The sequence below is a fragment of the Micromys minutus genome (genome assembly GCF_963924665.1).
Source record: "Micromys minutus genome assembly, chromosome: 4".
Lineage (NCBI taxonomy): Eukaryota > Metazoa > Chordata > Mammalia > Rodentia > Muridae > Micromys > Micromys minutus.
This window is the reverse complement of record NC_137973.1, coordinates 84049306-84074390: the sequence shown is the minus strand read 5'-3', so window position 1 is coordinate 84074390 and position 25085 is coordinate 84049306. Positions and strand designations below refer to the sequence as shown.

The 25085-nt window shown below is 45.4% G+C and overlaps 1 protein-coding gene across 1 annotated transcript in view; it reads left to right on the top strand.

Annotated features, from left to right (window-relative positions):
• The window catches only part of ST6GALNAC3 (ST6 N-acetylgalactosaminide alpha-2,6-sialyltransferase 3), a gene marked incomplete at its 3' end in the record, with an annotated part of 474240 nt that overhangs the window by 263959 nt on the left and 185196 nt on the right, over window positions 1-25085 (top strand). Inside the window, exon 3 of the mRNA XM_080915383.1 lies at window positions 15212-15621. Within this exon, the coding sequence (XP_080771509.1) occupies window positions 15212-15621 (410 nt within the window). The remainder of the gene's footprint in view (window positions 1-15211; window positions 15622-25085) is intronic.

Below are 25085 nucleotides of genomic sequence, written 5' to 3'. Positions count from 1 at the left end.
CAAAAGCAGGAACTCTTACTAGTTCCCTCCCCATGACTAGCTCAGCCTGCCTTCATATACAACCTAGGCCCAGTGGTGGCCCTGCCCACGGTGAGCTGGGCCTTCCAGACCTGTCACTAACCACAAAAATTGCCCACAGACCTCTAATGGAAGCTTCCGTTTTCCACCTGAGGTTCTTCTTTCCAGATAACTATAGTTTGTCAAGGTGATCCAAAAAATGCAACCAGGATACAGCCCATGACAAAGTGACTTCCACACTCGGGCCTATGGTAGCATATCCAGATAGGGACAGACAGAAAGGGAACAGCATAGTGTGTGTGTGGGGGGGTGTGATATGACTTGAGGTGGGGCGAGCATTGTAGAGGGGTAGAGCAGTGTGGAGTGGGAGGGTGATCATGGAGGTAGAAGACCATCACAGAGATGGGAGCATCATGGAGGAGCACCATGACAGGGGAACATGATGATGGGAACAGGATGACAGGGGAGCACCATGACAGGGGAGCACTGTGACAGGGGAGCACTGTGACGGAAGCACCATGACAGGGGAGCACTATGACAGGAGAGCACCATGACAGGGGAGCACTGTGAAAGGGGAGCACCATGACAGGGGAACATGATGATGGGAGTAGGATGACAGGGGAGCACCATGACAGGGGAGCACTGTGACGGGAGCACCATGACAGGGGAGCACCATGACAGGGGAACATGATGATGGGAGCAGGATGACAGGGGAGCACCATGACAGGGGAGCACTGTGACAGGGGAGCACTGTGACAGGGGAGCACTGTGACAGGGGAGCACCGTGACAGGGGAGCATTGTGACAGGGGAGCACTGTGACAGGGGAGCACTGTGACAGGGGAACACCATGACAGGGGAGCACCATGACAGGGGAGCACTATGACAGGGGAACATGATGATGGGAGCAGGATGACAGAGGAACACCATGACAGGGGAGCACCATGACAGAAGCACCATGACAGGGGAGCACCATGACAGGAGCACCATGACAGGGGAGCACTGTGACAGGGGAGCACCGTGACAGGGGAGCACTGTGACAGGGGAGCACCGTGACAGGGGAGCATCATGACAGGGGAGCACCATGACAGGGGAGCACCGTGACGGGAACATGATGATGGGAGGAGGATGACAGAGGAGCTCCTTGACAGGGGAGCACCATGATGGGAGCACTGTGACAGGGGAGCACTGTGACAGACGAGCACCATGACAGGAACAAATAGCAGAGCAGTACTTGGCCAAGAAGTGACATAAGGAAGGAACTAGGCTCCTACAGTTCCTTCAGCGAGCTGAAGTCCCTACGCTAGCCCTCCCTTAAAGCTCCTCTCACAGACACCACTTAGAAACCATCACTGTAGCACTGATCTTGTGAGCATCGCTATTTATTATGCAAATTGGCAAATTGATTTCATGAAACTCTTCCCAAGGTGCCAAGTCACTTGAGCTGAGCAGGAAGTGTGTGCGGTGACATGCTGAAGGGTTCCGATGTCAGGATTAATTCTCTGTGATTCACATTTTTATGTTAAGTTGTCAACACCACAGTATTAATTGCTTCTATTTCAAAGACCCGTCTTTGTGATTTAACCAACATTGGGAAGTATATGCTTTTTGGTCCCTAAAAGATAAGTTATGTAGTCATACCGTGGACTTCCGGTTCTCTGTACGTGAACATGTGGCTGAAATAATCCCAAGGTTGAGCTGTGATCTGTGTGCTGCCTGAACCTCTGGGCTTCAGAATTAGTGACAATTACATATCAGGAACAGAGAACAGTAGTCACACACCCATATCCACTCCCCTTCACAAGCACACACGCACACATGCACATACATGTACACACGCACACATTTGAATAAAAAGTAAAATTCATTTTCCAGAAGATGTTTTTGGCATTTCATGGCCCCCTCTCCACCTTTCCCTCAGGTCTTACACTTCTCTCCAGGGCTGCTGTTATGTTGTTATTTGTCTGTATTGTAAAATAAAACAAACAGAAGACATTTGGCCAAGCCAGGAAACCTGAGTTTGTTCCCTGGAACCTACATGGTGGAAAGAGAGAGCCAATTTCCTCAAGTTGTCTTCTCATTTCCACATGCTCTATGGCACATGGGAACACACACACACACACACACACACACACACACTATATATATATATATATATATATATATATATATATATATATGGTTGGCTTGACTTGGCTTTAGCATTTCATGATTATTGGTCAAGCTTAAGGAAGGACACACACCCTTCTCTGTCTGCCTTCCCCCTCTGGTATGTTTTGTAAAGCCAGTGATGTGTTTTGTAGAACATGGCATGGTGCGCTGGGAAGCCAGGTACCTCAGCAGACCCATGCTGGGGCAGCCCTCCCACTGAGGTACCAGCCACAGGACTGGTCTAGATGTAGACATAGAGAAAGAGAGGGGACAGAGAAGAACAGAGAGAAAGAGAAGAGAAGAGGGGAGAACCCAGAAGGGAACATGTAGAAAGAGGAGGGAGAGGAGGGGGAGGGGAGAGACTGAGAGAAAGAGAGAAAAGGGCCAGAGAGGGGGGAGGGGGAGAGGGAGAGGGAGAGGGAAGAGGCTAAACAGTCCTTTTTATAGCAAGCCAGGTCTACCCCGCTGTTGCTAGGTAACTGCTGGGCAGAGCTGAGAAGTAATGCTGACATGCTAACACCCTCCCCTTCCTCCTCCCTCTTTTCTTTCCTCTTCTTCCTCTTCCTTTCTTTCTCCCTTCTCTCTGCTTCTCCCACTCTTCCATCTGAAGTTACAAACTATCCGGAGCTCATTGCTCCATGTCAACATTTCCCATGGGAGTCATACACGTTTTAGGAGACTGTCCGTTGTGTTGGACCCAGCTTCTACACAAGTCCTCGGCAATCCAGACCAAGCTAAGCGATACTGTGTAGATGACTCAGTAAAACTGAGGTCATAGAATGGATAACTAAAGCAAAGACAGTTTCAGTACAAACAGCCGAGGAGCAAGTCAGCACGGACAGACAGAAGTTCCCCAGCCTTCGTGGGGAAGCAAAGTAGCTTTGAGATGGTTGACATTTCCTTTAGGTTTTTAAGACAGAATTTTATGTATCCCAAGAAGACCTTAAACTCACTCTGTGGCCAAGAATGGCCTTAAACGTCTGTACTTACTCTTCCCGAGTCCTGGAATTACACATGAACCACACCTGGTCACAAGGAGATATGTGTGGATCCAAGCGTGTGAGATGGGCGAGCATCCTACCGACTGAGTTAAGTCCACACTTTTACCCCCTGTTTCTGCCTTCACTAGCCTTTTCTGCCTGTAGAGCCACCATGTCTGACTAGTCTGAGGAGTGCATTTCTGTGTCAGGAGGCAGACACTGGCTGATGAATTACTAATAACCTGCTCCTCAGCCCTTCCCCATGGCATTCAGTTCTTTAGTGCCCCTATTGTTCATCAGAACCATTGGGAGACAACTCAGGAGTGAATTTGAGTTCCTAAGATTTTTGGAAACCACACCTTAGAAAGCCCCTGCTGTGGTTGAAATGTGTCCCACCCGGCTGGTAACTTAATCTCCCTTACCTGGGTTAAATGCAGGGCCTTCCTGATGACTGCTTCCCCAGTGCTTAGCGGGAGATGGCCTGGTCAGAACAGATGTGTGATAAAGGAGTTTGACCCGAAGTCTGACCTGTGGGTACAGGGGCATAGCTTTCCTGCCCCTTTATCTCTGCTGGGAGATGAGGCAAACAGCAAGAGTTGAGTCGCTCAACCTGAGACTCCATGGGGAACAGTGAAAGGCGCTGGGATGTAGTCTTGGGCAAAGGAAGGAAATGCCCTGTAACTGCTCTCGAGGCTGGGTGTGCGCACAGGGCGTTGGTTCGGCTGCCCTGTGCATAACCAGCCTTCAGTTTCGTTTCGGCTCTTCTAAGCTCTGAGCAGACTCTCCAGTGTGTCTAGTTTCTGGCAATATCCGGTCTTAGTTAATTGATATGCTTTTCATGGCTACAGAGACTGAGCATTTTAGAACACCACTTCATTAAAGCATAAAAAAATACTGCGGGCTCAGTAATTTCATTTGCTGGGTCAATAACCCATGATATCTGGAAGAAGACTTAACATAGTTTAAAAATAATTATTCAAACAAGATAAGGATTTCCAACTATAATTACCATACCAGTAAAGAAGCTGGGGACTCCAAAGCCAGATAAATATTGTATCTAAATCTTAGTTCTAGTTCTTAAAACTCACAGGGCTTACACTCATCTGATAGTAAAGATCATGGGAATCTTCCCGGTTGTCAGCATGCATATAGGCTGGTCACAGAAATGAAATGTTTTGCTTAGGAAGCACAAAGGCGCTCGCAAGTAAATATGCCGAATGAACCTTGTTGTGGTTTCTCCGGCTCCTCCACAGAGTTCTGATTATTTTCTCGGATACTATGTATTTCCCCTCTCTTTATCCTGCCGGTCTGTTGGTGACTTTGTCCAACCATGTCACACACAGCCAGCCACCATTTTATAAACTCTCATTCTAACGTGTTCCCCCAGCCTGCTGTATTTTTATCGTGTGGACGCTCAAGATGGCTTTCTTTCTGTTGTGATTTTTCATCGATATCTTTCTTCACTCAGTTGCCGGCCTTTGGGTGTTTCTCGGAGCTGATACCGATATGTGTGCATTAGAATGTCATGGTTATAATTCAAAACATTGTCTCCTGGTTTCTGGTGGAGTGGGAAGGGCGAGCTTCCAGATCCATTTCTGAAATGTGGGAATCAATACATGGAACAAACTTCACATGGAATGAACTTTCATCTCGGTACAGGAGGAAGATAAAAGTGGGTATCAGATACGGTGGGACAGGAACCTCGGATGGTTTTTAACCGTCTGTGTGGGCGCTGGGAACCGAAACTCAGTCCTCTGCAAGGACAGCCAGTGGTCTTCACTGTGAACCATCTCTGCGTCCCCACTGTTATTTCATATGTTTACGTAGTCGGTACATATATGTGTACATATATGTTATTTACATAGTCACTTCCCACAGCAGTGAGTGAGGATCCCTCGTCCCCTCCATCCTTGCTGCCATTGCTATTCATTTCTTATTGATTAGTGATTTTCTGATCATTATTGTCTGTGGTGGCCATTGCTGTCTACTTCTCATTGATGAGGGACTTCCTGGTCTTTACACTGTGGTTTCATACTGAACATCTTTGCACTTAGTTGAGAGAACACACCACGACACTGAGGCCATTGGATGGACCAGTTTTCTTGTTCTCTGTGAAAAGCCTGGATTGCGTATTAGAGTTCATCCCGAGTAGCCTTCCTGGCGTGAGAGGAAATAATCCATAGAGTAGTTGCCTCTAAAGCTGGGGCGTGTTCAGTGTTTCAGCTGTAACAGTAGATCGAGTCATGTCCCTTAACCAGGGCCTCAGTGGAAATCCCGCTGTTCGAGGAGAGTCTTCTTTGTCTCACGTTGGAGGTAGCAAGCTTTTGCCGCATGCCTCGGGCTTGTACAAGTCTGCACCTCTGAGGACCTTCAATTAAAGGGGATGTGCCATCCTTGGCAACCGAGAGCACAGCTTTGTGTTGGCTGTTGTAGAATTATTTCTTGACATTAACGGTTTTATGCAGCCCCGTATTAAGTTTTATGTCTTGATATAATGCCACCAGGTAGAAACCAAAGCAAATGCCACATCCGAAATCCAGAGAGAGTCGGAGCCAAACAGTGGGTTATCAAATCTGTATTTTTATGTGCTGCTCCTCGTCATGGGTGATTTAAACACACAGCTCCTGGAAGCTGCAGGGGCTGTGAGGTGCAGCTTTGTGGAGGGACAAAGAGTCTGCCTGGCAACCTGGCTTGGCTGAATGGATTTCTCTCTAGAACAATCTTCCCGCTTCTTGGCACACAGAAGTGACTCCAAGAAGATGGAGACAGCTTGCTTGATCACTCCTGAAACAAGGGAAAAATTAAAATACATTTTTTTTTGTCAAGCAATGAAAACAATACCAGATTGTTAATGTGTACCTCTCACTGGAAGGGCCTAAAAGAACACGGAGGAGGAGAAAGGCAGAATCTATTCCCCGTCGGCGTCATTATATGTGGCGCAGCTTCTAAGACTCAAACTCTAAAGGCACAGGGGAGACGAGAAGCAGTAAATGACAGCGAGGAGAGAGACTGTCCCTGCGGCTTGTCCGACGTGCTTTGTCCTGATTCGTTCAAACTGGGGGATGAAAAGCAAAGATCTCATTTGTTTCAACATTAAAGTGGCAAATTAGCAACCGTCGAGTCCCAGGCTGTCCTGTAAGACACTGAGGGTGCGTTAGGACCCGTCTCCCCATTAAGATCACATGAGGACCCCGTCTCCCCATTAGATCACATGAGGACCCCGTCCCCCATTAGATCACATGAGGACCCCGTCCCCCCATTAAGATCACATGAGGACCCCGTCTCCCCATTAGATCACATGAGGACCCCGTCCCCCCATTAAGATCACATAAGGACCCCGTCTCCCCATTAGATCACATGAGGACCCCGTCCCCCCATTAAGATCACATGAGGACCCCGTCTCCCCATTAGATCACATGAGGACCCCGTCTCCCCATTAAGATCACATAAGGACCCCGTCTCCCCATTAGATCACATGAGGACCCCGTCCCCCATTAGATCACATGAGGACCCCGTCTCCCCATTAAGATCACATTGCTTCAACTGAGATGAAGCTGCCCGTAGGGTAGTGTGAGGCAAAGCATTGCTTTTAATAATTTAGGCTGGCTAGATTCAGACATGAAGGGTCTTTGCTTTCTGTTCTTTGTCCTGAAATATTTATCGCCGCTCCTGTTTTTATTTAATGTGGACAAGTTCCGTTTTTTGGTTCCAAGCTGTAAATGGAAGTTCATACTCGGCTTGGAGCTGAGGTAGAGAGCGGGGTGAGAGTTCTTGCTGAGTTTCTTCCCGAACACCTCTTCGAGCTGACAGGGCTCAGCGTTGGCAGGATTGGTCAAATTTCCTTTAGTTTTTTTTTTGGTGACCTTTTCTAATCCCGGCTGTTTCATAATTTAATGTTCTGACCTTTGTTTTCCACAGAGCGACGTTAGTGCTGTATGCAGAGATTTAATGACTGGAGGTAGCTGACAGGTGACCTTTAGGCCGCGAGTATTCCTTTTTGCCAGGGAAGCCACACTGTTTTGTAGGTTTTATTTCACAGATTTTAATTGTCTGTAAGCCTGTTCAGAGGGAAAAGAGTAAAGGTTAAGCATTTCATTCTTCTTACTGATTAAAATGTAAAAGGGTTGGCAGTTGTCCTAATATATCATTCAAAAAGGGTCAAGCAATCGGAACTTCCCAGAAGGGTTGGCGAGGAGGATGAAAGGGGTCCTAGAAAAATGAGCTAGCCTACAGTGAGCTAGCCCACCCACCTGGTAAAGACAGCAGGTGTGCCCTGTGTGCACACTCGTGTGAGGTTAAGTGGAGACAGGCAGGAGCAGGGAAGCCAAAGGCTAAATAAAGAGAAATGCCGCTCTTTACTGGGAAACACCCAAGTGACCTAGTAGTTTTGGTCTTCCCTTCTTCCCTCTCTCCCTCCCTTACCCTCCTTCCTTTACTTCTCCCCTTTCCTTCCTGTTACCCCTTTCTTACTGCTGATGACCTCTCTTCTCCCCTTCCTTCCCTTCCCTTCTCCTTTCTTCCACTTTACCCAAGTGAGGAACCATTGGAAAATACACTGGTAAAGCGACGTCTAGAGTCTCCATTCTTGATCCACATTGTGTAAGCTCAGGGAGCTGAGGCTGATAATTGCAACAGCACGAACTCACAAACCTATGCTCCGCACCTCCCTCTCATCCTGTCTAGAGCCTGGGACCTTCTCTGGGAATTTATTCCCTCATCCTTGGTGTCTTCTTCAAAGCAACCCAGTTTCATGCCTGTCAAGTACGCATGCGTATGATACAGGAATGAAATTGGAAATACACATGGGAGAAGCCTTCAGTGTAAGTAGGGCATCTGCGTGTCTGGAGGAGGGAGTGACTCCTGAGTTAGACTAACCTGACCTCTTAGCCTCTGTGCGTTTCTGGAGTGGGCGCTCACTAGGGAAACCGTGGGAAGAGGAAGGACCCGGTGATGGAAGACAGCATCCAGCAGCGGCATCTGCTGTGATGCTTTTGTTTTTCTCCCAGACACTGCTCATACTCTCATTGTTAGAAGAGAGGAAATACAACTCACTGCTCTTCTGAAAGAAGTGGTTTGAAAGCAAATTGGAGAAACAGATGTAAAGGACCATCCAAAACACGATAATCAAAAATGCTTGTGATTAGTTTATGGCAGATTAAAATTTCAGCCATATTAGAGATGGAAAATGTTAAGGGGAAAAATACACCTAAGTGTTTTTAACATTTAAGAGGTATTGCTGGAATAGAGAAGTTGCTTCCTTCATAGGAACGTCCTGAGGAATTCTCCATCCCCTGGCAGGTCATCGGGAAAGGATGAGACATACCACAACTCTGCCTCACTTTCAGGAAATTCTTGGCCGACAACACATTCATTTTTTTTTTTTGTGTGTGTGTTTGAGCCTATGTGTATTTATGAGTATGTACCTGTGGGAGATTCATGCATGTAGACACCAAAGGTCACCCTTGGGTACAGTTCCTGGGAAGCTGTCCACATTGTTTTGAGGTAGAATCTCCCAGTCTGTAGCTGGCTTGGAACTTACCACATATTCTAGGCCAGCTGTGGTGCTCAGAGTCAAACCGGGTCACTTCCCTGGCACTGGAATTAGAACATAGGTTCTCACATCTACTTTGTCCATTGGACATTACGTTCATCTTGATTTATTCAACATTATAATAGAAAATAAAAATCAACTAAATGAAAGAAAATCTATTTCCTTAGGAAGTCCTTAGGAAGCAGAGACTGAAGGCTCTTTCTGGCTTTGAGGCTAACCTGGTCTATATAGAGAGTCCTTGGCCAGCCAAGGCTGCATAGCAAGTCGTTGTCTCAAAACAAAATGTCTTTTGTTATCCTGGTATTGTCGCCCAGGCCTGTCTTTTCAGAACCCAGAAGACAGAGGCAGGCGGATTGTTTTAAGTCCAAGGCTGGCTGGGTCTACACAGTGAGTTCCAATTAACCAGGGCTACAAAGTAGCACACTGCCTAAAAAACTACCAACTAAAACACCCATTTTGAAGATCAAGTTTGATTAACACAATAAATTCTGAAGAAATGGCCTGAATCATGATAGGATGGACAGCTGTGCTCATATTTTTCTCAGTCTGTTTCCCTCTTGTGGGCTCAACCCCACCTGTGCCCCAATCAATATTGTAGAGACACTTCTTCCTTGTAGAAGACCAAACGCCAAGGATCACTGTGATGGGAGGTGTCTTGCTTTTCCAGGAAAGCCCTTAGGCCTCTGATGAAGCCTGGGATGGATACTGCAGACCACAGAACTTCCCCACACACATCAGAGCTAGGTACAGAGATCAAAGCTTACCCTGACTGGAACTTCCAAGTAACTGCATGGAGACATCCTTTGGTTGTCCAATAGATGTCACCAAACTTTTAACGGTTCCCCAACTGGGTGTTTATAACTAAGCATAATGACTTGGTGTTGATAGCGTTTTGCAAGAGGAAATGCTGTAATTCTCTCCCTCCCTCCCTCCCTCCCTCACTCCCTCCCCCCCCTCTGTCTCTCTCTCTCAGGGTGGGGGAGGAAGCTGGAGTTCACCAAGTAGGCTAAGCCAGTGAGCTCTGCCGATATGCCTGCTTCTGTGTCTTCAATGCTGGGATTACACACACACACACACACACACACACACACACACACACACACACACTCGTATCACCAAGCCTTTACATTAATTCCAGAGTTTTAAACTCCGAGCAAGCTCTTTACCCTTCCCCCACTTGTGGGTTTTCTTTAACAGTGCCATAGCTGCCAGGAAGGGATTAGTTAGATATATCTGGTGCTCTTCGCCCAAGCAAAAGATTTTAAGAGATGTTTGATACAGGAAACAAGATCCAAGGGGGGTATTATTTTTAATGGGGGAAAAAAAGTAGTGACAATTCAACTGAAAAGAATTTGAAATTAAGATGAAGGTTGATGAATTGGATCAGATAAGACTTAACAGACATCTCAGAAAATCCAGGCCCTTAGTCTAGGAATAGGGAGGCATCGCTCACCGAGGCAAAGCAAAACCATGGAGACGTGTGTGAGTGAGTGAGTGTGTGTGTATGTGTGTGTGTGTGTGTGTGTGTGTGTGTGTGTGCATGGGTGTGTATGAGTGCATGTGAGTGACAGAGAGAGAGAGAGAGAAGAGAGAGAGAGAGAGAGAGAGAGAGAGAGAGAGAGAGAGAGAGAGAGATTTGTACTCAAGTCTCCCAGACCAGATATGAACGAGATCAGCAATGCACTTACCAAAGGAAGCTGAGATCAAAAGACGGGACAGAGCTAGTGAAAGAGATGGGATGACCTGGTGATGGCCATGGCCAGCCAACCGTGAGCACATGGTCTCTTCTTCCCCTTCATCATGGATCTTGATAGTGTGGCGGTTCCGTCAAACACAAGGATGCACCCCCTGGACCATTCCAAGTCTTCTGGCAGCCTGGGGCTTCCAGCCCTTGTTACCTGTCATCTCCAGTTCTGCCGTTCTTAAAAAAAAAATGGTTCCTGAAGCTCCAGTCAATGGAGCTCTGAGCATGTGTGCCTCACCCAGGAACTCAGAAGGCTAGTTGGGTCTAATCATGCAAACTGGAAAGTTTTGCATTACTAACGACTCATGGTGACACTGTCATCCAGTCGACAGTGAAAAGAAGTGGCTAGCAAAGACATCGTCTGCAACCAAAGCCACCGCAGGGGAAGCCCTGTTCTCCTTCCGGCACATATTTTTCACACAAATAACAAACAGTTGGCCCCGCTGTTGGCCCTTGAGTTGTTAGTCAGTCGCTGACCTCATAATCTGCACAGCTGTGGCTTCCCAGCGTTGTCATGGAACAGATTGGGATGTCTTAATGGATCACTTTCAGAGGTTACAACTGTCAAGTGAGACCAGCCTGCTGGTACTTATTAGCCAAATTAAGCCATGTTACAGAAGAACTGGCTAATTCATTCTAATGGCTGGGAAACCCAATGCAAATTGCCACATTTTACAAAACACATCCAAGGCTTTTCTTGATGATTTTTAGCTCTGTGGAGGCCAAACCTAAATACGGTTTTATTGCCCACTTAAGGGTTGGGATGGACAGTGGAAAGTGGTCATGCTTCCCATGTGCATGGTGGTGTCAGAGCAACACACACTGATGTACACAATCCTCCATGATCTTGGAGGACTCCGTTATGAGTAATGGCTGAGAAATGGCAGTCAGGCCCTACCAAAAGTTGCAAAAGCAAAGACTGCACTCTTCCACATTGTCTGAAAGAATGTCAGCTTCTGAAGGACAAGGTCACACCTTAGACAACAGTGATTCTCAAAGTCACTCTATTGAGCCTTCATTAAAGAAGTGTTTGTGGTGGAACTGGTCTAGAACCTGTGTCCAAGTGTTTGAATCTTCCTCCACTTTGGGCAGACTTCTTCTAACTTCGCTGCTTACTGCAGTTTTTCAAGGTGATTGGCAAGTTCTTTATCACAAACACGTTTGTGTGGTAGTGCAATGGGTATACCAGACTAACCTCAGGTTCTCTAGATCACTGAGGATAACCTTGAACTCATGATGCTCCTGCCTCTGCTTCTGAAATACTTGGATTGCGGCATCCACCATCATGCCTCTTGGTCACAGAGGTGTCTTTGCAAATATTCATTTTTATGGTATCATTTTATGGTACATGCGTGTATTTTAGAAGTATGCTGAGTAGCCACAGAGCCTACAATCAGGTACAGGACCCCATAGAACCAGAGATCCAGGTGGTTGAACCACCATGTGGGCGTTGAGCACTGAGACACTGCTCTGTGCAAGAGCAAGAAGCACTTGGGATCTCCACAGCCCTGATCGTGATGGTTTGAGGCATCTCAAAGGGACTCTTGTTCATCCAGCAGGTCCACAATGTTTTATTGTGACTCTTAGTAGTGACAACTTACAGGGATGCCTTTGCCAATTGTGTACATGCTACCGGAGTAAATAGACCAAAGGAAACAAGTTTATCAAACACCGGAACTGTTGCCTTCAAAATACTCTGGGACGCACAAACATGTTTATCAAAGTGCTTTTAAATAGTAGAAAATAAATCAGGCAACAGCTGGATGTCCAGAGTTGGCAAATAGATGCCTTATGGCATATCAATGGTTGAGCAATGAGCAGGTACTAAAACCATCTCCAAGGATTATTTATTGACATGGGAAAGATCAACGTGAAAACGAAAGGAAACCAAAGCTGCCTAATTGTGTGTATCTAATTTTTCAACCTTCCTACAACAGCCTACATAGAAAAAGGACAATGTAGTGAAATATTTGTGATCATTGTTGAATGATAGAAATGTGAATACCTCTAGTTCTGTCCTCTTAATTTTTCAAGTTCTTCATAGTGAGTCTGTGTTACTTTAATAACCAAGACAGCACAACCATTTAAAGCGGTTTGAGTTGGTTTGTTAAGAGACACACTGCAGTGGTCTTTCCTTCCGGCATCTTCACCTGCCTGCCCTGGAAACAAACTCTTGCTTTCCCTCCCTGGTTTTATCCCTAGAAACCTTCCCTTTATCCTAGCTGGAAGCTGTACCGGTTTCCACTGGCTGTGGTGGAAGCTCCACGCTGCTCTTGACCCCATTCCCCTGCTTTTCACACGTCCAGTGCCTGGACCGACCCAGAACATAACCAGAAGTTTGTCAGCCTCTCTGCTTACCCGAACCACTTCTTGTCTTCCCATCATCCTCTCTTCTCTGTGGAAGCAAACGCTTGCTCTGTTTCAACCTCCCCTAATGGTCCAGCTTTCCATGAAAAGGCCAAAGTTGTTAAGTCACAGTTCATGTCTTCCATTTCTCTTTTGCCCCTGGTACCTACTTGCTGTCTGCATGGGCTGTGCTGAGCACCTCATTCTTTCTCACCACCTCCTGCCTCAAAGATTAGCGGTAGCTTTGCCAACCACACCGGAGTCGGCCTTGTTGACGTCTTTGAGTTCATGGCCGGTTCTTTTACCTCACTCTCACACATTGTTTCAGCAGGGCCTTTCGAACATTTCTTCGCCGCTCCCAGCTCACACACAGACACACTCGGATGCATGCTTGCACCTCCGAAATTTCCGTGTTGCACACATTTCTCTTTTGTGAACTGATCAACTTCTAATGTATTATACAGCATGCTGGTGTGTTTATTGTATGTGTGTATAGAAGTACAAGTTACGTTTCATTCCATCGTTCTTGTATGTGATTTCCTACCTCAGCTGTAACTCTTGGAACATACCCACTGTGTGGGAGGCGCCCAGAAACGGCTGGACAGAATGCTATCAATGTGAAAGGTGACCAGTTGCAACGGTGTGGTGATTGTTCAAGTGGCTTTTCTGGGTTGCTTTACCTGTCATTTTTTTTTTCTTACCTTGATTGTCACAGCTGGACAGAGCCTGCTGATTAGTTGACCTTTTCTCATGATTGCTTTTTTCTTTCCACTTAAATCAACAGTTTTAAACTAAATGGGAAAGTCTATTTTTTCCTAGTATTTAGCTCAGCTTTCAGACTCTTACTAAAACATTACTTCTTGGAGAGTGTCATATGTGTTTTTGACTGCATTTACCCTGCATCTCCAGTTATTCCTCGGTCCATTCCTCTTCCCTAGAAACAGACTTGTGAACAGTTGTTAGGAGAGGGAGAGGCAGTTTTCTCTAAGAGTGTAGCCTGCTAAATCAATCAGAAGACCACACATCTGAGAATACTTGGGTACCACAAATTGGTCTCAAAGGATTTTTTAGAAAAGGATATAAAATGTTCACACTCTTAATAGATTATTCTAAACCTATATCTTGCATTTTCTGCTTTAACAATTGAGCTGCTAATATGTCACTGTTGAAGTCAGAGGCAAGGCACCATCTTACAGGAGTTCACTGTCTAGATCAGAGATGGGACAGGAGTAAAGGTGGGGCCGGACCCTGTATGAGAGGAACTGTTCTCCATTAGGCACAAAATACAATTGGTTTCAAACTCAGGATCAAAACAATGCAACCTTATAGAAAATGGACGAGAAGAATGAATGGCACCAAAGTGTTACTTTTTCTGTTTGGAAGATGGAGTAATGTCTCCCTGTGGGAAAGAAATAGCAAAAGTAATGTGTGTGGTTATTGTAGAAGCCAAGGAAACAGGATAATGCTAAGAGTAGTGAGCCCTTTGTGTGAGTTAGAAGATATTTAGTGGGCCAACAGATGGCTTAGATGTCATGAATGTCAAAGCAGCCTATAACCACAGAGGGGATCTCTTCCCTTCCCCTGGTCTCCATAGGCATTTGCATGAATATGCTATACATAAAGAGACACACACATACATAAATAATGAATGAATGAATGAATGAATGAATGAATGAATGAATAAAATAGGCGTAGAAGTTCTGACTTAGAGGACCAGGGTTTGAAGGTGTGGGCTTGGCTTCTCCATTGGAACTGGTATTAACTACATACCCTGGACATCAGTGTTGCACTTCCAAGTGATTGTTAGCTCCATGCGCACGCATTCGGTCTCTAAAGACTGTGTAGTTTCTTCATGTCTCAAGAGAGGCCTCACCTTGTCCACCTAAAACCAGTGTAAGCCCAGAGGCACATTAATATGATTTCTGGGGATTTTTAAATATTAGCATAAGACTTCAGCTGCTGTAGGTGGGTCTGGCTGTGCCTGTCTTCTTCACATTACTGTCGCCTGCTCCTACCCGTGCACACATACCACCAAAGTTCAAAATGCATGCCTAGGTATGTACCACTGGAGTTTCTTTTATAGCCACCATCCTTATCATAAACATCAATAGCTTCATACTTTCTTATTTCTCTGGGAATTATGCGTCTAAATGTATAAAATTCATCATTTAGAGAGAAAAGAAATGACTGTTTCTCCACATAATTTAAACTATCTCAGGGATACAGAAAGTCAAATCATCTTTTCAACAGAATGTGTTTACTTTTCTAATACAAGCTCAGGTCCAATAAAAGCTACACCTGTCGCAGAGACTGGACAGTAGAGATGGGTCAGAGATGACCTCATACTCAGTAATTGTACAGTAATGACATTTTGGCTTCTCAAGAACTCAGTTGACCACACTCTTCATTTTTCTCTTTTTCAGCCTTTGCAACTGAACTGTAACCATTGCGCCGTCGTGTCAAATTCTGGTCAGATGGTTGGACAGAAGGTGGGGGAGGAGATAGACCACGCATCCTGCATCTGGAGAATGAACAATGCCCCCACCAAGGGTTTCGAGGAAGATGTCGGGTACATGACAATGGTCCGAGTGGTGTCACACACCAGCGTCCCTCTCTTGCTTAAAAATCCTGACTACTTTTTCAAGGAAGCAAGCGCAACCATTTACGTCATTTGGGGCCCTTTCCGAAACATGAGGAAGGATGGGAACGGCATCGTGTACAACATGTTGAAGAAGACAGTCGACGCCTATCCAAAGGCGCAGATCTACGTGACCACAGAGCAGCGCATGACGTACTGTGATGGAATTTTTAAGGACGAAACTGGGAAAGACAGGTGAGCCCTCTGAAGCGGCGCCATTGTTGTTTACCGTCTTTGATGGCACATCTTCGCCGAGGCCCTTTGCCGTCTCTAAGTGGACACAGTTACTTTTTTAAACCGATCACTGCATGTTTTCAGTTGCTATATTAGTTCATGAGCCAACAAGGAGGCCCATGCTTTCTCTCCTCTCCGTTTTAATTGGCTTGAAGCTCTGAGAAATGGCGGATAGTTCTCTAGAAGGTCTTTCGATCTCTTCCTGGGTAGCTCAATTTGATATTGATTAAATCAGATTTTTGGCTTGAAGAAGTCTTTACGACAGAAATACTCAGGAATTTCAGAAATTTAATGCATAGAAATGGTGGCTTCTCCTCCCCCCGAGACCAGAGATAGAACAGACTATTGGTCTTCTAGTGATTGCGCAGCTTTTTACATACCCTGTTTTCCTGAATGTTGAACTTTAGTATCCAATACACTAAACAAAATACTGTATTGAAATTACGTATTCCTGAGGCTGGAGAGATGGCTCAATGGTTAGGAGCATTGACTGTTCTTCTAGAGGTTCTGAATTCAATTCTCAGCAGCCACATGGTGGCTCACAGCCATCTGTAATGGGATCAGATGCCTTCGAGTGTGTCTGAAGGTAGCGACAAAGTACTCACATACACAAAACAAATAAATTAATCTTCTTTAAAAAGGAAATGTACAATTTAAAAACCACCAGGACTAGGATTCTTAAAGAGACATGCAGTATAAATACCCTTCATTCATTTATCCAAAACCCAAACTACCTTTTAGTGTCATGTGTGCGTTTCTGTCCCGGACTCTGTCCTCATCCTCTTTGCTTGAACCTTCCTCTCATTCCCCCTTTCCCCATCTTCCTCTTCCTCTCCCAGAGCCTTCGTAGCCAAACCTCTCAGGCAGCTCTACCATCTGCTGGTTTTCCGTCTCTTTACAAAGACAACCAGTCCACGCGAGGGAAACAAAATGACAGACCGATCAATCTTGGCTGATACTCCACACTAATAAAGAATCGCTGAAGAAGATCAGGAAACCTGTGCCTGCAGTTTTGAATTATATGTGAATTTTGCTTATTTGTGCAATACTGTGAATAAATTGAGCATCAAGTGTAATTGCAGCACTAACATTCTGACTTCCCCAGTCTGCATGCCTGTCTTTTACTGCTCAATATTATTGAGCAGGAAGTTGTAACTGTTGGGCATGTGTTTGTGGGGGGTTGGGTTTTGCTCTCTCCAGGTGTGATTTCCGTGCTTATTATGAGTTACCAGTCGTGGCAGGGTGGGGGTTACGGTCTGTTTTTCCAGCTCACTATCCCCCACTTCCACCCAAAAGGGTGCCTTTTTAACCTTCGCAATCAGGAGCATAACACACACACACACACACACACACACACACACACGCACTCACACACACACACACACACACACACACACACATACACACACACACACACATACACACACACACACACACACACATACACACACACACACATACACACACACACACACACACACACACACACACACACACACACGCACTCAGGTGGACCAGTTGATAATGTGGACTGATTTTCACTTTCCGATTTCTACTTCTGAGCCCTTAAAATACAAATTGACCCAAAATACAAAACAGAGCAACACAGTAATAGGAGCCCCTCTTCTGTAAGAAAAACCTCGAAGGCTAGATCTAAATTAGTGTGGCATAGGCAATTCCAAGGGACAGGCAGTGGGGATAAGCAGACCTGGTGTTTGCAAGAACTACACTCACGCATAACACCGTCCATACAAACTGACTGTTCTCCAGGGGCTTCTGAAACCTCCAGTCTCTCACTAGCCCCGAGCAATGAAATTAATTAGATGTATTTTTCATCACAGCTGTCCCTTAGGGTATCCCCCAGTACAATGATATGCCTGGGGATCATTTGGGGGTATCAGAGAAGAACTTAGTGTGTGCTATTTGGTGGTGGAGCTCATGCATGTTGGCCTTTGCCGTGAACTTTCATGGGCGCTTTCACAAATGTGAGGTTGTGGAGCAATTATCAAGTGGCGTCAGAGGGTGTTTTCTATGTCTGTGATGAGGAAAAGCCGGTTATTAGCAAAATTAATTTGCAGATATCTATCAACAGGGTTAACAAAGCTAAGTTTCTTTTAAAGGTCAAATGGTTTTGTTTTTTTATGGTGAAAAAAAAAGGTGTATATTTAGAATTAGCCATCAAGACTTAGTTTAGAGAATCCCAATCTTGTTGACAACATCCAGAGCATCATACTCAGGAGCCAAGCGGGCGAACGCCTTCTTCTCTCCATCAGGCCTTATTAGCTTATTGACTTTGGCTACATCAGTGTCATAGGGTTTCTTCACGGCCTGTTTGATCTGGTTCTTGTTGGCCTTGACACCCACAATGAACACAAGTGTGTTGTTGTCCTCTATTTTTATGCTATCTCTCTCTGTGTCTCTGTCTCTGTGTCTGTCTGTCTGTCTCTCTCTCTCTCCTTTTCTACTTAGTGCCATTTTCCTGGCTGCCATAGACAGGAGAATTAAATGGCACACATTCTCAGGATTCTGTTGAAGGGTTGATAGGTAGAATCAAGCTGCTCAGCCTCCTGTTGACCAAAATGACCTCAAAGGCTTTCAACTTAAATCTAGCCTTGCTTGTCCCGACTGTAATGATTTTCGTCCTTCTCTGGCACACAATGACAAATTCCAGACAATATCTCTGACTGTGGTTATGTGTAGCATGTATGTTCACATGCACACATGTAGAAATCAGAAATACAGGCCTGGTGTTTTCCTGTCACTTTGGTCTGTATATGCTCAGCCCAGGGAGTGGCCCTGTATAATAGGGTGGCCTATTAGAGTAGGTGTGGCACTGTGGTGGGCTTTGTCCTAGCAGCCTGGAAGCTAGTCTTCCACTAGCAGCCTTCAGATGAAGGTGTAGAACTCTCAGCTCTGCCTATACCATGCCTGCCTGGATGCTGCCACGTTCTTACCTTGAAGATAATGGACTGACCCGCTGAACCTGTAAGCCAGCCCCAATTAAATGTTGTCCTTACAAGAGTGGCCTTGGTCATGGTGTCTATTCAAGACAGGAAAACCCTGACAGTCACTGTAGACCTTATTGCCTGAGACATGGTCTTTTATTGAGCCAGGGCTTACCATTTCAGCCAAGCTGACTGTGCAGTGGCTCAGAGGACTCAGTTCTGGGGTTATAGACATTCAGGGCCATGCCAGCTTTTGCATATGCTTTGGAGATTTAAAACGGAGGTTTGGGTCTGCAGTAATGATTCTTAGACATAGCCAATTTCACAGCCTCAACAATGACTTTTAAAAACTTATTATAAGAAGAATGTCAAACTCACAGAGACTGGGAGTGTGTTCATGTCTGTAGAGCTGACCCTAAGCCTGAGGAATTACCTCAGGTACTCAGTCTCAGTTCAGCTGCATCCCACACACACTGTCTGCTTCCCCGGCATTACCTTAAAGCGAACCTCACACTCATTGTTGTATTCCCTTTTTAAATATTACTGCATGTTTTTAAAAGACAAAAGAAACCAACATCGTTCTTAGATACAAACATGCCCTTCGTAGTGTTACGTGTCCCTTTGGCTTGCAGCGGTCAACGGTTGTCTTGTACATGTGATTTAAACATTCGTTCAGATCAGGATTAGCACATGGTTCGTGTATGGTAATTGCACGATGTATTTCCGATGTGTGTATTAACAGAAAAAAACTATTTCCCTACACCACTTTGCACTGAAGAAACCCAGCCACTTGGGTGCTTTACCATCTAGTTAGTTTTATTAACTTCACCTCATGTTATTTCTTCTACGCTGGTTTATATGCATTGAGAACTCCTGGATTCAGATCCAATTAATATTTATTCCATTGCCAAGAGCATCGTGTGATACTTGTAAAGAAGTACACCTTATAGTTTTCTCTTTTTATGGTAGAAACCACTAATGGCAACTGTCTAGAGTCAAGAGCTTATTAGGGTTATAACATGATGGTGTTTTATCTTCCCTTTTTTATAGAGAGAAAGTTGGCCTCATTTGGTTACCAGGAGATAGAAGACAGCACCGGCCTCTCACTGACTGGTTTTGGTGCCTCAGTTCCTTGCATGTTTGTAACTTCTAGTATTTTCATGCTGACTAACAGTCAGGCATGTCTGTAGTGTAGTAACTCAGGTTATTTTAAAGCATGTCTGATGCTCTGAATGTCTCGTTTTAGCCTTTGGAAACCTCTTCATATCGGCTTAGCATGCTTTTGCTGCTCAGTAGAGGTCACAGATAGTTTTCCTCCTTTCTAGTATTGTTGGGTTGTCAGCTCTCATCCACACACACCTTCCTGCCTGTATTCAGTCGCCGAAGAGCCTTGATTCTGCTAGCTGCTAGAAGAACAGAACCTCAGCACTGTGGCATCCATTGTTTCAAGGCTGGGTTTCTCTTTCTTGGGCCTTAGAGTGGGGCAGAGATAGATTATAACCAATATATGCTGTGTGTTGTCTATAGATAAGATCATCACAGGTTCAAATGGAGCCTACCAGACTTTTGTTTTAACATGCATGTCTCACAGTGTCTTACTGCCATGTCTTCCACCTGGCAGGCTGCCAGTCAGAGGCCCCAAGTAGAGCAGTTGCTCATTCGCTCTACGTTACAATACACAGTAAACTTCAAGTAATGGGAAGTCAGCAATGCGATCACTGCCGACCTGTTACGGGAACTGTGCACCAAAGATGTTTAAGGCATGGGAGCTAAATGTATAAAAGGCTGCATTCATTGGTGTGTACAGGGACGTGCCCCCCCAAAGATGGTGATGATTTTCTTTTAAGTAGGCGTGGGTGCTGTGCTGTGCACACGTAGGCACACACACAAAGGACTTGGGAACCAGAGCTCCATTTACGTCTATTTTTGTTGAAACGCGGTTTTAGTTCTTCTACTCTTACAGTCAGACTTCATCAGCAAGCATCACTTCTGCCTTGTGTTTGTTTGGTTGTCATCCAGCTCATGACCTTTGATATGACCTTTGACATGCCAGGCCAATACTGTACAACTGAGATAACGCCCCAGTCCGTCCGAATCCAATGGAGGTTTCACATCTCTGTTGATTTATAGGTCAAAATGTTGACATCACTGTAATTTAAGATGAATTTTTAAATTTCTATATTTTAAAAATATAGAAACATTATTAGGTTCAGTTTCTTGAAGGAAAATACTCAGTTTCTTCAGTCATCAAAGGTCTTATTGAAAAATGCAACCTTGGGCTGGTGAGATGGCCCAGTGGATAAACGTGTCTCCACACCGAAGACCAGAGTTTGATCTCTGGGGCCCCAAGTGTAGAAGGAGAGAACTGGTTCTTGACAGTTGTTCCCTGGCTTCTCCATACTCTCTGTGGTGCATGTGTGGGTCTGAACTGCCACAGCCACCCCTCATTCCTGATAAATAAGTGTTAGCTAGGTATATTTTCATTTTCTCAGAGGTTTCCTCTCTCATGAGACTCCTTACTGGGAAAAGGTGTGGGGGGTATGGGGAGAGCATTGCTCAAATGCTTGCGTTTCTCGGGACAATGCTACACTAACCTTGAGTGTATTGAGAGGGTCTTTCAAACCTAAGGGGAATGAGTTTGTTCTTGTGTTAGTTGGGGAGCCTGGGAGCCAGGGTGCAAGGACCCTCAGCTTTTCTGTATGATGAGCCAGTTTTCTCTAGACTCCTCTGATCGTCCGACACTGGCTATCTTTAGGGCTCTTCTTACCGAATGCCATTCTGGTAAACAAGGATTATGAATTCCGCAGACCTTCCTTGCCTCCCAGCAACCTTTGGAGTGAAAGGTTTTTATATTCAAAACATTCTGACCAAAATGTCTCTTCCCTTCCATTTTGAATGATTGGTATGCGTATACAACAGCAGCGTGCTGACAGCCAGTGTTCACCTAATACATCTTAAGATGAAACCCCCCTGGAGGTACTGCAGCGCTGACAGTGGCACAGGGTGCCCTGTCTCCTGAAGGATGAGAACGTGTGCCTGGCATTCATAGACACACGGGGAATATCAAGTCCCCAGAAGGCCGCGGGCACTCGGGTGCTGTGCTCTAACCTCTGGTGGGTGGGCAATTGAAGCGTGCTTCCCACTTCAGAAACATGTCGGCAGATGTAGGCTCATTATTTAATTAACTAATAATTGAGAAAGCTATAGTCACTATTAAAAGAGCAAAGCTAATTCTAGGCTGATAAAGGACTCTTAGCTGCCCTAAATAGGTCGTAATTAGCTGGCAGCGGTGTGGCTCCGCCTTCGGGGATGGGTGAAATTAATGAAAGTTAGCCGTGAATGGAACTGTGTTTCATGATGGTCCTGCCTCAGGTAAAGAGGCTGAGGAGAGAGTGAGTCATTTTAAGAGCCATTTAGGAGCAGGGGACATGACAGCCACTGCCAAGAAGTTCAGAGGGCATGGGACACTGGTTTGCACATATGGAGTTCTCTGCTGACTCCTTTCTGCCAGAGAACCCCGTCCTTGACACTCAGTCTCCACTAGAGAAAGAGAAGCCAGAGATGCGCCAGCCCTCATTCTCATCCAGTGGTGACAGTCCCTTGTGTAGCCAGGATCTTAAGGGCAGCCTGGGACTCACTCTTTCTACTGGGTCATTTCTAAAAGTTTCTTTTGTTTGCTCTGGCTCTCACCCGTTGGGTTTGCAAACTCATAGTAATTTTTAGGTTGAGGAACCAGTTTCTGTTCCCTCTGAGGATCTGGGATTAGCTCCCCCTACCACTGCACAAGCTTCAAAGAGCACCATGTAGGAAGAAGGGTCGCAAGCAAAGCGTAGAAGCTGCCTTAGTCAGCCAAAGCCAAAGAAGTGTTGTCCTTGTATGCTGACTCCAGAGACAGGGTTGTCTAGCTGTTCCTAATTCAGTAAATAGCTCTGAATCTCAGAAAAACCTGGGCCAAGAGAAACACGAAAAGTGGAGCAAGCCTTGGAGAGAACAGACGGTATTAAAAACACTGTTTCCTCTCTTTGTCCTCTTAAAGACTGTCATTGAAAATGCTCCGAAGCACCTTTGTGGAATTAATGGCCCCTCCTTAGCTGATTTATTTGGCAGGAACACCGAGTTCATACAGCAGTTGTGGGCAGACCTTTTGGACTCCCAAGTCACCGAAGTATAATGAGGCACCTAGGACTGTGGCTCCGTGTTAACAAGCACCCAGGCTCAGAGACCTTCCAGCTTTCCATTGCTAAGTGGCCTGTCCAGTGCCTCTGTAATGTGCAGATGCTGGAGATTAAAAATCCTGTGATTAACATCTCTCAATAACAGCAGCAGAGGATGGATATTTATGATGTACTAACTTCTGTGTATTTAGCACATACACACACACACTACACATACACTTACATACACACACACAAACACACACACACTTACACAGAGCATACACACACTTACACAGATACTTACACACACACACACACACACACTACACATACACTTACATACACACACACACACCATACACACACTCACACACTTACACCATACACACACACTTACATGCTCACACACACTTATAAACACCATATACACTCTTTTACACACACACACACACACACTCACACACGATGGGAGAGAAAGAGAGACAGAGTTGGGTGGAGAGATTATGCTATGCAGAAAGTCCCAGTAGACAGTTGTGCTGGACGTCAGTCTCCACAGAGCAGCTTAGGAGCACTGTTGGTGCTGCCTCCGTGGGGCGGGGCGCCGTGGGGCGGGGCGCCGTGCGAACAGAGTCTAGAAAGGAGCTTTCCAGTCCTCAAAAGGGTACTTGTTTGTTTCACAGTTTGGCGTCACAGTCACCTCCCTACTTCTGTTCTTTGAATTTCATCTGGCCATATATTTATTAACTTTCACGGACTGTCTTGCTCTCATCTAGACTAGGTCACCACTGAGGGAGTTGAGATCTGTGAGCCGAAAACAGTCTCTTTCTCTGTGTTCTTTTAGAAATCGAGCCGAGGACAGAAGAGGTGGCTCAGTAGTTAGGACATGTGCTGCCACTGTGGAGAACTGGAGTTCAGTTCCCAGCACTCACGTCAGACAAGCTCCTAACCCTGTAAAGTCGGCTTCCGGGGGGATCTGACGCCTGTTTGCCACAGTCACCTGCCTCCCATGCATGCCCCCCTACATACATGCACACATAATTTAAAGTAAAATAAATCTTTAAAAAAGAACAAAACCAGGTTTTGAAAAAATGGGTTTTCGTTTGTTTTTCTTTCTGCACTTGATCTTGTGAGGTGAGCACCGCGCAGCAGGCAGAGTGCTGGAGTCTGCACATGGCCTCTGTGGGGTGGGGCCTTCCTTCTGAAAACATTTCTCCCTAGCTGTGAGAGTGGCCATTGGTTGGAGTACTTACTCTGAAAACCCTTAGCTTCTTAGGCTCCTGTTTTCATATGCTTAAGGCTCACGTGCTCCACAAACTCCTTGGAAGGGTCCCAGTTCCTATATATTTGTTTGCCCAAGCACCATAGACTGCTTGACCTAATAGTCATCCAATAAATATTTAATGGATGGATAAATGAATACAAATCCTGCCCAATACATTTTTTTTAGTTCAAAAAAATTCTTTTCTTGGCTAGACAGAGCTTCGTGGGAGAGAGCTTGCCTGGTGTGTTCAAGGCCCTAGGTCCAATGCCCATTACTGAAAAAAACAACCTAGAAATCCCTTTGTTGTTTATGAGCAGTTCTAGGTCATGTAGGTGGCTCACAGCAACGTTGAACGGATAAATTGTAGGGCTGGATTCCGACAGAAAAGTCTCTACGGTTCTATTCAGAGAGACCACCCGTACTGTCTTAGCCGAAGGTTGGCAAATCTGATACTTTTTCTAGGGTTTTCATGGCTGGGTGCTGAGTTTGTAATAAGTCGCTGACAGATCCATTCTTCAAAGGCAGGCTTCTATTTTAGTTTCTGAACAGTGGTAAGGCAGGTCCTAAAATTTCGCTCACAATTCCCTTAGCTGCCAGTTGCTTCCTGAACAGACCCACCCAGAGAACCTGAACCCATCACTACTCTTCATCCTCAGGAGGCAGATGTCACAGACATCCAGAGCAGAAACAAGAGACCCAAGACTAAAGCCACTAACAAAAGCATCTGGGATGTGTTCTCCAGGTATGCCTCTTAGCTGTCCTAAACCATACATACATACACGGACATATGCATATACATAACATTGTCTTCTTTGACAGGAAAGCTGTAACTTATTACAGTGGGAGCACTTTAAATAATTTCATGATGAGCCTAGAGAAAAGGAAAAATGGCAGCCGTATCTCCAGTCATCTGTATTGATAGGTTTTGTGTCTCACATTTGAAGGGAAATTATTGAAAAAAATATTTTCTATACAATTCAGATCATTCCCCTCTTTGGTCAAACCTGTGATAGCCCTCTGCTTTCATATTTTAAAACTGAATTCATATCTTCATATTGTTGT